The sequence below is a fragment of the Ranitomeya variabilis genome, chromosome 1 (genome assembly GCF_051348905.1).
Source record: "Ranitomeya variabilis isolate aRanVar5 chromosome 1, aRanVar5.hap1, whole genome shotgun sequence".
NCBI lineage: Eukaryota > Metazoa > Chordata > Amphibia > Anura > Dendrobatidae > Ranitomeya > Ranitomeya variabilis.
Genome location: NC_135232.1, coordinates 715,374,545 through 715,386,437, shown reverse-complemented (window position 1 = coordinate 715,386,437; position 11,893 = coordinate 715,374,545). Strand labels below are relative to the sequence as shown.

Sequence of the window (11,893 nt, the reverse complement as noted above, 5' to 3'; positions counted from 1 at the left end):
ACTGAACCTGTACTGATCCTGAGTTACATCCTGTATTATACTCCAGAGCTGCACTCACTATTCCGCTGGTGCAGTCACCATGTACATATGTTACATTACTGATCTTGAGTTACATCCTGTATTATACCCCAGAGCTGCACTCACTATTCTGCAGGTGCAGTCGCTGTGTACATACATTACTGATCCTGTACTGATCCTGAGTTATATCCTGTATTATACTCCAGAGCTGCACGCACTATTCTGCTGGTGCAGTCAACGTGTACATATATTACATTACTGAACCTGTACAGGAGAGGCTTGCAGGGGGAGGTCAGGAGAGCCCATCGGGATGGGGAAGTCCAAAGAAACTGGTAGAGTGTAGGGGGTTCATGAGAGGCCGGAGGGGGAGAGCCATGAGAAAGGGGGCCAGTGTTTATAATAAAAAATAAATATTTATTGGTACAGTCTCCCGTCCCCCACTAGTCCTGTCCGGGTCTCATGCGTTTTGGGCGTTCTCTTCCTCCTGCGTCTCGCCGTCCTCTATTTGGTACGCTGCTTCAGGGGTCTCCTCTTTGGCCGTCCTGTCGCCATTGTCAGAGAAGCTGCCGCCCTCCTCCAGGACTCGTCGCACTGTCACATTGATACGTGAGGCCCCTAGGTAGGCTTCACACACCTCCCAGTCGTGGGGTGAGCACGGCTCTACAAGGGGGCTGCTGTTGTCACTGGTTGGAGGCACAGATAAGCAGGGGGGCAGGACACCACCTCCTGGGTGGCGCAGGATCCGTGGTACCGCATGGTACAGGAGGCGGCTGGCACCAGACATGACCATAATGTCCCCACTGTGCATCATCATGGGGGTGGGGGTCATATCCCTGCTGAGACCCCCCAGGAGGAAGATACTGGATTGTCCAAAGCTGCAACGACAGGAAGAGAAGTGAGAAAAAAAAACAGAAAAACCATCAAACCATGTAATCCTGAAGCCTCATCATGTGACCAGGCTGTGCTGAGTCCGCAGCCTCCACATCCAGCACATGTCCACCGAGGATGCAGGACCCGCCACCATCTCATTACACTGTTATCCTGCAGAAAAAGCAGGTGGAAACCATCAGTAAGCTGCTACCGACAGATCTGATCTCAGAGGTTCTCCACCTCAGGAGACCCTTGTAATGCAGCGTCGGAGGACCAGGAGGGCACGAGGAGACTGGCACAGAGTGGGACTGGACAGTGGATGTGTGCGCCTCCTTCCTGCCCCTGCTGACACCTGGGTAACTGGGCAGCCCTGACAGCCACACCCCTGGCACGAGCAATCACAGACTGATGCCAGAGAGCAGACCACCACTCTGGGAGATCTGGGGTGCACATCCCACAGCACAAGTGAAGCCGCAGGAAGATAAGGGGTTAATATGCTGGACAAGCACCTCACTAAGAACAGGCAGAACACTACTGGGGTCTGTCAGCAGCACCTTGTGGATGGCTTCCAAGTGAGAGGAGGGATGTCCCTGCGCTGCATGACGTTTACATGCATGGGACTTGTAGTCCCAGACGGGGACGCTGTGACGGCACCTGAAGGACAGGAGCGGGCTGCTGTGGTCCAGCTCAGACTCGTCCACGTGGATGCCCAGCGACGAGTCCATGTGGTAGTAGTTGAGGATCCCGGCCTCAGCCTTAAAGTTGGGGAAACCGCAGGCCAACGACACACAGCGTGACAGCTCCGCCAGGTCCACGGGGAACGGGCTGTGCTGCTCCTTGTAGTACTTCTACAGGGAAAGAGAGAAAGATGAGAGCTCATGTCCGAATCCCTTCCTTACAGAACGAACCAGGGAGCCCTCATTGTAACGCATCAATGGAGACTTCTGTTGTTGGGGGACAATGGGTGGGGGGGGGCAGCGAGATGATGGGGTGGGGGACAGCGAAAGGACCAGCTGCAGCCACTTTTGGGCCCCAGAACCAGGCAGCCATGATACACCACGGGAGAAGTATCAGAAGTGTTGTGTGAGTAATATTCTAGAGCCCGCGCTGCAGCACAGACCACCTCATGTCTCTGTACAGTGCCCACAACAACACAAACACACCCTCTCCCCTCCCCACAGTGTGACGCCGTCTCTTCCTTCCTCCCCCGCAGTGTGACGCCGTCTCTCCCTTCCTCTCCCAGTGTGACTCCCCCTCTTCCCTCCCCCACAGTGTGACGCCCCCTCTCCCCCAGTGTGACGCCGTCTCTTCCTTCCTCCCCCACAGTGTGACGCCCCCTCCCCCGCAGTGTGACGCCGTCTCTCCCTTCCTCTCCCAGTGTGACTCCCCCTCTCCCCCACAGTGTGACGCTGTCTCTCTCTTCCTCTCCCAGTGTGACTCCCCCTCTTCCCTCCCCTGCAGTGCGATGCCCCCTCTCTCCCCCAGTGTGACACCGTCTCTTTCCTCCCCCACAGTGTGACGCCCCCTCTCCCCCACAGTGTGACGCCGTCTCTTCCTTCCTCCCCCACAGTGACTCCCCCCCCCCGCAGTGTGATGTTTCCTCTCCCTTCCTCCCTTAGTGTGGCGCTGTCTCTCCCTTCCTCTCCCAGTGTGACTCCCCCTCTTCCGTCCCCTGCAGTGCGATGCCCTCTCCCCTCCTCCCCCGCAGTGTGACGCCCCTCCACCACGGTCACCTTGGTGTCCCAGTTGTACTGGTAGCCCAGTGTCACCCAGCGCAGCTTCTCCAGCAGTGTCTTCTCACCGCGTCTCTGTGATGACTTCCTCCTATCAGATGACAGTGGGTGGAGTCAGACTTGTGAAGAACCAATGATGTGTGAGCGTCCAAGTGTCTCACCGAAGCTGGGCATAGCTGCTGCCCCAAAGGTCGCCGGTGCCCCCCATGTGCAGGTCCAGATTACACATGTTGGGTTTCCGTGGATACAGCTTCAGACACTGTCGCACCCAGCGATGCTGCCAGCTGGGCAGGAAGGGGTTAACGATGAAGAGGAAACCTAGGGGGAGGGAACAGGGTCACCTGACTGGATAGAGTGGGATCCGCCCCTTCTGCTGGCTTCACTCACACACCGCCCATCCATACCTGGAAAACCATCCACATGGTACGCCGACCAGTGACGCAGTGGCTTCAAGCCCACAAGGGCCGCCGCTTGGTCAGAGAGCGCCCCGCCACTGCCCACCTGCACCGTCCGCAGCTGTGGAGAAAGCATCCACATCAGAATGAGGGAGGGGCCACAGATGGGGGGACACGCAAGGGGCCACAATAGGGGGACACACGAGGGGGAGGGGGCCAAAGAAGGGTCAGCGCCACAGGAGAAAGAGGGGGGCTACAGGAGGGGAAGGAGCGCTACAGGAGAAAATGGGGGAGGGAAGCTAAAGGAGGGGGGAGCTACATTAGGGGGCAGGGGAGCTATATGAGGGGAGAGGGAGATAAAGGAGGGAGGGGGCTACATTAGGGGGCAGGGGAGCTATAGGAGGGGAGAGGGAGATAAAGGAGGGAGGGGGCTACATTAGGGGGCAGGGGAGCTATAGGAGGGGAGAGGGAGATAAAGGAGGGGGAGCTACATTAGGGGGCAGGGGAGCTATAGGAGGGGAGAGGGAGATAAAGGAGGGGGGAGCTACATTAGGGGGCAGGGGAGATAAAGGAGGGGGGAGCTACATTAGGGGGCAGGGGAGCTATAGGAGGGGAGAGGGAGATAAAGGAGGGGGAGCTACATTAGGGGGCAGGGGAGCTATATGAGGGGAGAGGGAGATAAAGGAGGGGGGAGCTACATTAGGGGGCAGGGGAGTTATAGGAGGGGAGAGGGAGATAAAGGAGGGGGAGCTACACTAGGGGATGGGAGGAGGTACAGGAGGGGACATACGAGGGAGGGGAGCGACAGGGGTCTACAGGAGGGGATCACTAGAGCAGGGAGGAAGGGCCACAGGAGGGGTCACCAGAAGAGAGGCTATAATGGCATAATTGGAATCAAAACAGAGCGGTGAGGAGACACCCGGTTGGAGGACACATGTTCCCGGTCACTGACTCTGGGCTCTCCCGGGCGGAACTCCAGCACCTCGGACAGGTCGGCGGGCGGGCTTCTTCTCCTGTAGAAGCGGAAGATCTTGCGGAAAGCGTCTTCTCCCTGCTCCAGCACCGCGGTTGCCATCTTCACGCTGCACAGAGGCTCCGTCCTCCGTCACTGGGGTCAGACGTCCATCCGCACAAGATGGCGGTCGCGCAACAACTACGTGTACTGTACATAGTCGGGGCCCCGCCCAGAGCACCGCCCCGTGCACGGAGACTCGTCACGTGGGGCCCTGGTCCGTTCACTCGCACGTCACATCCAGTCTGCAGCGCGTTCAATACCGTGAGAAACTGCGAGCGGAGGCCACCAGGGGGCGGGAGAGCGTCAGACACGAAACGGATCCGCTCGGGACACAAATCCCGGCACCTCCGGCCTCAGCTGTTGTCACAGAGGTCATTAATGGCAGTCTGAGGAAGGTTCCAGATCCGCTACCATCAACTCCTCTGTGTAGTCACCAACCAGTGACGTCCTTTCATATACAATAATTATAAACAAAAAATATGGCCACACAGTGCTCCATACTGTATAATGACCGTACATGATGCTCTATACTGTATAATGACCACACATGATGCTCCATACTGTATAATGACCGTACATGATGCTCCATACTGTATAATGACTGCACATGATGCTCCATACTGTATAATGACCCCACACGATGCTCCATACTGTATAATGACCGCACACGATGCTCCATACTGTATAATGACCCCACATGATGCTCCATACTGTATAATGGCCACACATGATGCTCCATACTGTATAATGGCCACACATGATGCTCCATACTGTATAATGACCACACATGATGCTACATACTGTATAATGGCCGCACATGATGCTCCATACTGTATAATGACCGCACATGATGCTCCATACTGTATAATGACCGCACATGATGCTCCATACTGTATAATGACCGCACATGATGCTCCATACTGTATAATGGCTGCACATGATGTTCCATACTGTATAATGGCCCCACATGATGCTCCATACTGTATAATGACCGCACATGATGCTCCATACTGTATAATGACCCCACATGATGCTCCATACTGTATAATGACTGCACATGATGCTCCATACTGTATACTGGCCACATTATGCTCCATACTGTATAATGGCCACACATGATGCTCCTTACTGTATAATGACCACACATGACGCTCCATACTGTATAATGACCGCACATGATGCTCCATACTGTATAATGAACACACACGATGCTCCATACTGTATAATGGCCACACACGATGCTCCATACTGTATAATGAACACATGATGCTCCTTACTGTATAATGGCTGCACATGATGCTCCATACTGTATAATGGCTGCACATGATGTTCCATACTGTATAATGGCCGCACATGATGCTCCATACTGTATAATGACCCCACATGATGCTCCATACTGTATAATGACTGCACATGATGCTCCATACTGTATACTGGCCACATTATGCTCCATACTGTATAATGGCCACACATGATGCTCCTTACTGTATAATGACCACACATGACGCTCCATACTGTATAATGACCGCACATGATGCTCCATACTGTATAATGAACACACACGATGCTCCATACTGTATAATGGCCACACACGATGCTCCATACTGTATAATGAACACATGATGCTCCTTACTGTATAATGGCTGCACATGATGCTCCATACTGTATAATGGCTGCACATGATGTTCCATACTGTATAATGGCCGCACATGATGCTCCATACTGTATAATGACCGCACATGATGCTCCATACTGTATAATGACCGCACATGATGCTCCATACTGTATAATGACTGCACATGATGCTCCATACTGTATAATGACCCCACATGATGCTCCATACTGTATAATGACTGCACATGATGCTCCATACTGTATAATGACCGCACATGATGCTCCATACTGTATAATGGCCCCACATGATGCTCCATACTGTATAATGACTGCACATGATGTGTTATGATCCTTAGTGGTTGAGGATCACAAATTACTCCAGCTAAGTAACAAACATAGGACAAGCTCTAGGGAGGTGGCAAACTGGACTGACCGCAAATCTGAACCTATCCAAACACACTAGAAGTAGCCGGTGAACGTGCCTAAAAAATCCTAGACGTCTCGAGCCAGCCTAAGGAACTAACTACCCCTTGAGAGAAAGAAAGACCTCTCTTGCCTCCAGAGAAATAATCCCCAAAGATATAGAAGCCCCCAACAAATAATAACGGTGAGGTAAGAGGAAGGCACATACACAGGGGTGAAAGCAGATTCAGCAAATGAGGCCCACTAATACTAGATAGCAGAAAATAGAAAAAGGGAATCTATGCGGTCAGTAAAAAACCCTTACAAAATATCCACTCTGAGATTTCAAGAACCCCCGCACCAACTAACGGTGTGGGGGGAGAAACTCAGTCCCCTAGAGCAACCAGCAAGCGAGGAAATCACATTTTAGCGAGCTGGACTAAAAACATAATGAACACTGATAATCAAAAAATGATCAACAAAAACTTAGCTTGTCTTGGAGAGACTGGGAGCAAGGTAGACACCAGGAATCTGAAGAGCACTGAATACATTGTTAGCAGGCAAGGAACTGAGTATCCAGGTGAGTTAAATAGGAAACCAACCAAGGATAACGAACCAGCTGATGCTGCCAACCTGCAGAAAGACAACACTACACAGTACCGCTTGTGACCACTAGAGGGAGCCCAAAAATAGAGTTCACAACAATGATGCTCCATACTGTATAATGACCCCACATGATGCTCCATACTGTATAATGGCCCCACATGATGCGCCATACTGTATAATGACTGCACATGATGCTCCATACTGTATAATGACCCCACATGATGCTCCATACTGTATAATGACTGCACATGATGCTCCATACTGTATAATGACCGCACATGATGCTCCATACTGTATAATGAACGCACATGATGCTCCATACTGTATAATGACCGCACATGATGCGCCATACTGTATAATGACCGCACATGATGCTCCATACTGTATAATGACCCCACATGATGCTCCATACTGTATAATGACTGCACATGATGCTCCGTACTGTATAATGACCGCACATGATGCTCCGTACTGTATAATGACCGCACATGATGCTCCATACTGTATAATGACCGCACATGATACTCCATACTGTATACTGGCTGCACATGATGCTCTATACTGTATAATGACTGCACATGATGCTCCATACTGTATAATGACTGCACATGATGCTCCATACTATATAATGGCCACACAGTTCTCCATACTGTATAATGATCCCACATGATGCTTAATACTGTATACTGACCCCCCTCCTGTATGTATGGCTCATATTCCCCCCCCCTGTATGTATGGCTCATATTTCCCCACCACCACCCTATGCATGGCTCATATTTCCCCCCCCCCCACCCTATGCATGGCTCATATTTCCCCCTCCTGTATGATGCATGGCTCATATTCCCCCCCTCCGGCTCCCATTTTGAATGGTGACGGCACGGCTTACCGTCCTCCTTCATCCCCTACCCTGTCCCCCGTCCCTCATACTTACCTGTTCCTCACCGCGCGGTCATCCCTCTCGCGCTGTGTCCCTACTCCCGGCTCACTCAGCACCTTCTTCCTGGGTGAGCGGTCATGTGATAACGCTTATTATAGGTCATGAATATGCGCATATTCATGACCTTAAATGAGCGGTACCACGTGACCGCTCATTCAGGAGCGCTGCAGAAGCCGAGACCAGGCATCGCTGGAGCAGGGTGAGTATTGTCTTCAAGGAGGGTGGGTGGGATGCGGGCGGGCGGGAGGTGACCCAACTTTTAGAAAAAAAAACAGCCACAAACCTTGCTCAGGTGCCGCCCCCTGCATTGTCCCTGCCCTAGGCACGTAGTGCGGGACAACTAATGTCCCTCCCGGGATCACGGGGCTGACTGTCAAAATCAGGACAGTCCCGCGGGATCCGGAACGGTTGGGAGGTATGTGGATGTGCTCAAAAGACGGTGACTGCAGCTCCTGTGTAATCACCGTGCTCCATGGAGACCAGCTCCTGTGTAATCACCGACCAATGATGTCCCTGATGTGCTCCTTGGAGCTGCTGCTCACAGACAGTGATGTGAGGAACATGCCACCTGGGGGTGGGGACAATTGGCTGCAGCGGTTCCTCGGCTCCTCCTTCCTGGGGCTCCAATCTCAGCTGTAAGAGCCTGCAGAGGAGCGAGAAAAAGGGAAACTTCCCGACACAACGCCGGTCCACCCAGCAGCCGCAGCAGGAATTGGCGGGAACCAGTCCCACCGGCCTCAGTGCTGCTACAGAACGTTGTACCAGGATCACTGCGCCCACATTGCTTTGTTCCTGCCGCCAGAATTACACTTCTACGATTTCCAGTGACAGGACCAAAACAATATGGGCGCAATGGTTACAGGAAGACGTGTGGCCGTCAGGGTTAGGCCCCGGCCCGCGATGTCCCTGCGCCACATTCCCTTCAGCAATGTGGAGCAAGCTGGAACCGCCATCCACTTCACTCCCAGCAGCAGGAAGGCGATCAGGAGGGAGAGGCCATTAAATAATAATCTTTATTTTTATATAGCGCTAACATATTCTGCAGCGCTTTACAGTTTGCACACATTATCATCGCTGTCCTGATGGGGCTCACAATCTAAATTCCCTATCAGTATGTCTTTGGAATGTGGGAGGAAACTGGAGTACCCGGAGGAAACCCACACAAACACGGGGAGAACATACAAACTCCTTGCAGATGTTGTCCAGGGTGGGATTTGAACCCAGGACCCCAGCGCTGCAGTGCTAACCACTGAGCCACCGTGCTGCCTGACCTGTCTGTCCAAAATTTGTATAGAGAGCGGGAGCTATTCAGAGGGGTTCTCTGTCCGTATACAGGGGGGTCAGCACAGAATATTCACGGCTCTGGAATGCGGCACAGGTGTTCAGAACTACAGGATTGGTTCATAGAAAACTGCCGACAACCTCAGGAATCGGACACAGAAGATGTTCCTATGCTGGGACTTGCAGTGCTCGCCTCCACAGACACAGCAGGCAAATGCTTGGACTTGCAGTACTCGCCTCCACAGAGCGAGCAGGCAGATGCTGGGACTTGCAGTGCTCACTTCCACAGACACAGCAGGCAGATGCTGGGACTTGCAGTGCTCGCCTCCACAGACAGAGCTGGTAGATGCTGAGACTTGCAGTGCTCACCTCCACAGACAGCAGGCAGATGCTGGGACTTGCAGTGCTCACCCTCCACAGACAGAGCTGGTAGAGGCTGAGACTTGCAGTGCTCACCTCCACAGACAGAGCAGGTGGATGCTGGGAGTTGCAGTGCTCGCCTCCACAGACAGAGCTGGTAGATGCTGAGACTTGCAGTGCTCACCTCCACAGACAGAGCAGGTGGATGCTGGGAGTTGCTGTGCTCGCCTCCACAGACAGAGCTGGTAGATGCTGAGACTTGCAGTGCTCACCTTCACAGACAGAGCTGGCAGATGCTGGGACTTGCAGTGCTCGCCTCCACAGACAGAGCTGGTAGATGCTGAGACTTGCAGTGCTCACCTCCACAGACAGAGCAGGTGGATGTTGGGACTTGCAGTGCTCACCTCCACAGACAGAGAAGGCGGATGCTGGGACTTGCAATCCTCACCTCCACAGACAGAGCAGGTGGATGCTGGGAGTTGCAGTGCTCAGCTCTAGAGATGGGCGAACTGAACAGTAAAATCCGGCATTCGTACCGAACACCTACAGATCGGGCAAGGACACCGGACACAGCTTCACCAGAAAGTCCATGTTACTGTTTAGGTCCAGAATCTGTTTGTCATGTGCAAGACAGCGCAGCAAATAGTGCTTCTGATGGGCGGTAAAATTACCGCCGGTCCGACAGCCACAGTTCCTACACTGTCAAATGACAGCGTGAGCCCGCTGCTGTGATTTGAGGTAAATTTACTTCCAGTCACTGACGTGGGTTGATGGGACTACTGCTCCCATCAGTCTACTCCTGCTACCGCTAATAACAGCGAGAACATGAGCCCCTGATGGGAGCATTCATCAGCCAATACCTGCGATTTAAATAATTTAAAAAAAAAAGAAAACCCAGTGCGGGTTCCCCTGTATTTTTAATAACCATACAGGTAAGACTGACAGCTGTGGGCTGCAACCCTCAGCAAGAATAGAGGGGCCCCCCGCCATTTTTGACAACCAGCCTTGCTAAAGCAGACAGCTGGGGGCTGGTATTCTCAGGCTGGTAAGGGGCCATTGACATTGCTCCCCCACCCTGCCAAAATACAGCAGCCCACAGCTGCCCAGGAACGGAAGACATCTATCAGAAGCACTAATTCTGGCGCTTTGCCCTGTAGCAGTGGTAGGTGGAGTTCATATTTGTGAGGATGATGTCACCTTTGTATTGTCCGGTGACATCAAGCCCACAGATTAGTAATGGAGAAACCCCCTATAAGACACCCCTCCATTACTTATCCTATAGCTATATGGTAAATAAAGACACATCCAGAATAAAGTCTTTTAATTGAAAGAATGACACAGACTTTTATAATGATTTTACATTAAACCATACGCACGTCATAACCCATTCCATTGAAGCCCTCATCTCCTGTAATAAAACAACCATATCCCTCACCTCTCCGTCGTTCTGTGCCACGCCGTAATCCATGCTTGGGGATAGTTTTCAACCTGGACAGTGCCAAAATGACCTTCCAAGCCAAAATCCACTGATGAATGAAATGTTGCCAGCGCAGCAGCGGTGACATCAACCAGGTTACTGCCGGACACTGAGGCTGTGTTCCGATGCAGGCCCCTGAACTGCGGTGACCTCAGTAAGATCACCGGTAGCAAAGTGAGAAAAAACTCACATTGCAACAGTGAGTTCACCAGAAGAAATCTCTCAGTGAACTCCCTGAGCTCATCACAGCACCGTGAGACTCTCACAGTGTGAGCAGGGACCTCAAAGAAGTCATTGCAGTATTGGGGCCCAGCTGACAACGCAGCCTCAGTGACCGGCAGTAAACTCGATGACATCACCAATAGTCACGGATGCTGTGCTCGCAGCATCTCATTCACCAGTGGTTCTCAGTCTGAAACAAACAGTCGCATTCAAAGTTCCTTCAGAATTTTGCCAAGCAAGTGGTTTTTTTATTTTCAAAACACCAAAATTAAACAATTCACCGCAGTGGTGTAAGGTAACGTTTCGACCCGCTGGGTCTTTATCAAACCTTACTCATAGTAAAGAAACAGGAAGAGGGTATGTTCCCAGGTGAGGTACTGGAGTCCTGTTAGGGGCTATTTGTGTGCTGCATCTGGAGTCTGCGGTGGTGTGTGTATGTGTGTGTGGTGTTCCCAGTCTGGACGGTCGCATCTTGGCACCATTCAGGTTGAAAACTATTTAGCCCCCAGACATAGAATATGGTGTGGGACAGAACAACAGACAGGTGAGGAATGTTGTTTTTTATTTTATTACAAGAGGGATTCAATGGAATAAGCTATGACGTTAGTATGGTTTAATTTAAAATCACTAAAGGAGTCTGTGTCATTCTTTAAATTCACCCCGAGCCTGTTTTCACCTTCCTAACAACAACAATTTTTACAACTCGGACCAGTGTCACTTTGAGGTAACGCTTCTGGAACACTTCAATGGGTCCCAGATTCTGAGATTGTTTTCTCGTGACAAATTGTACTTCATGATAGAGGTAAAATTTCTTTGACATGACTTGTGTTTATTTGTGGAAAAATAAACGGAAATTTGGTGAACATTTTGAAAAGTTCACAATTTTTAAACTTTTAATTTTTATGCCCTTAAATCAGAGAGCTATATTGCACAAAAGATAATAAATAACATTTCCCACATATG

General features: G+C 51.5%; 1 protein-coding gene across 1 annotated transcript; it reads right to left on the bottom strand.

Moving 5' to 3' along the window:
• Positions 1-411: 411 nt before the first annotated feature.
• ALKBH1 (alkB homolog 1, histone H2A dioxygenase) lies at positions 412-4,208 on the bottom strand. Its single transcript, XM_077267470.1, has 6 exons — positions 3,969-4,208; positions 3,026-3,137; positions 2,783-2,939; positions 2,622-2,712; positions 1,543-1,736; positions 412-893 (listed from the first exon to the last, which is right to left on the bottom strand). Exons 1-6 carry the CDS (start codon positions 4,089-4,091, stop codon positions 476-478), a joined length of 1,095 nt encoding a protein of 364 aa, XP_077123585.1. The 5' UTR covers positions 4,092-4,208; the 3' UTR covers positions 412-475.
• Between the last annotated feature and the right edge of the window lie 7,685 nt (positions 4,209-11,893).

What these genes read in the sequence shown, in the direction of transcription:
- ALKBH1 (XM_077267470.1), bottom strand. Translation starts at nt 4,091, where the DNA reads ATGGCAACCGCGGTGCTGGAGCAGGGAGAAGACGCTTTCCGCAAGATC. An exon ending in CCATGTGGATGGTTTTCCAG is followed by an intron (nt 2,940 to 3,025) that starts GTATGGATGGGC and finishes CCCTCCCCCTAG; the next exon opens with GTTTCCTCTTCATCGTTAAC. An exon ending in AGTACAACTGGGACACCAAG is followed by an intron (nt 1,737 to 2,621) that starts GTGACCGTGGTG and finishes CTTTCCCTGTAG; the next exon opens with AAGTACTACAAGGAGCAGCA.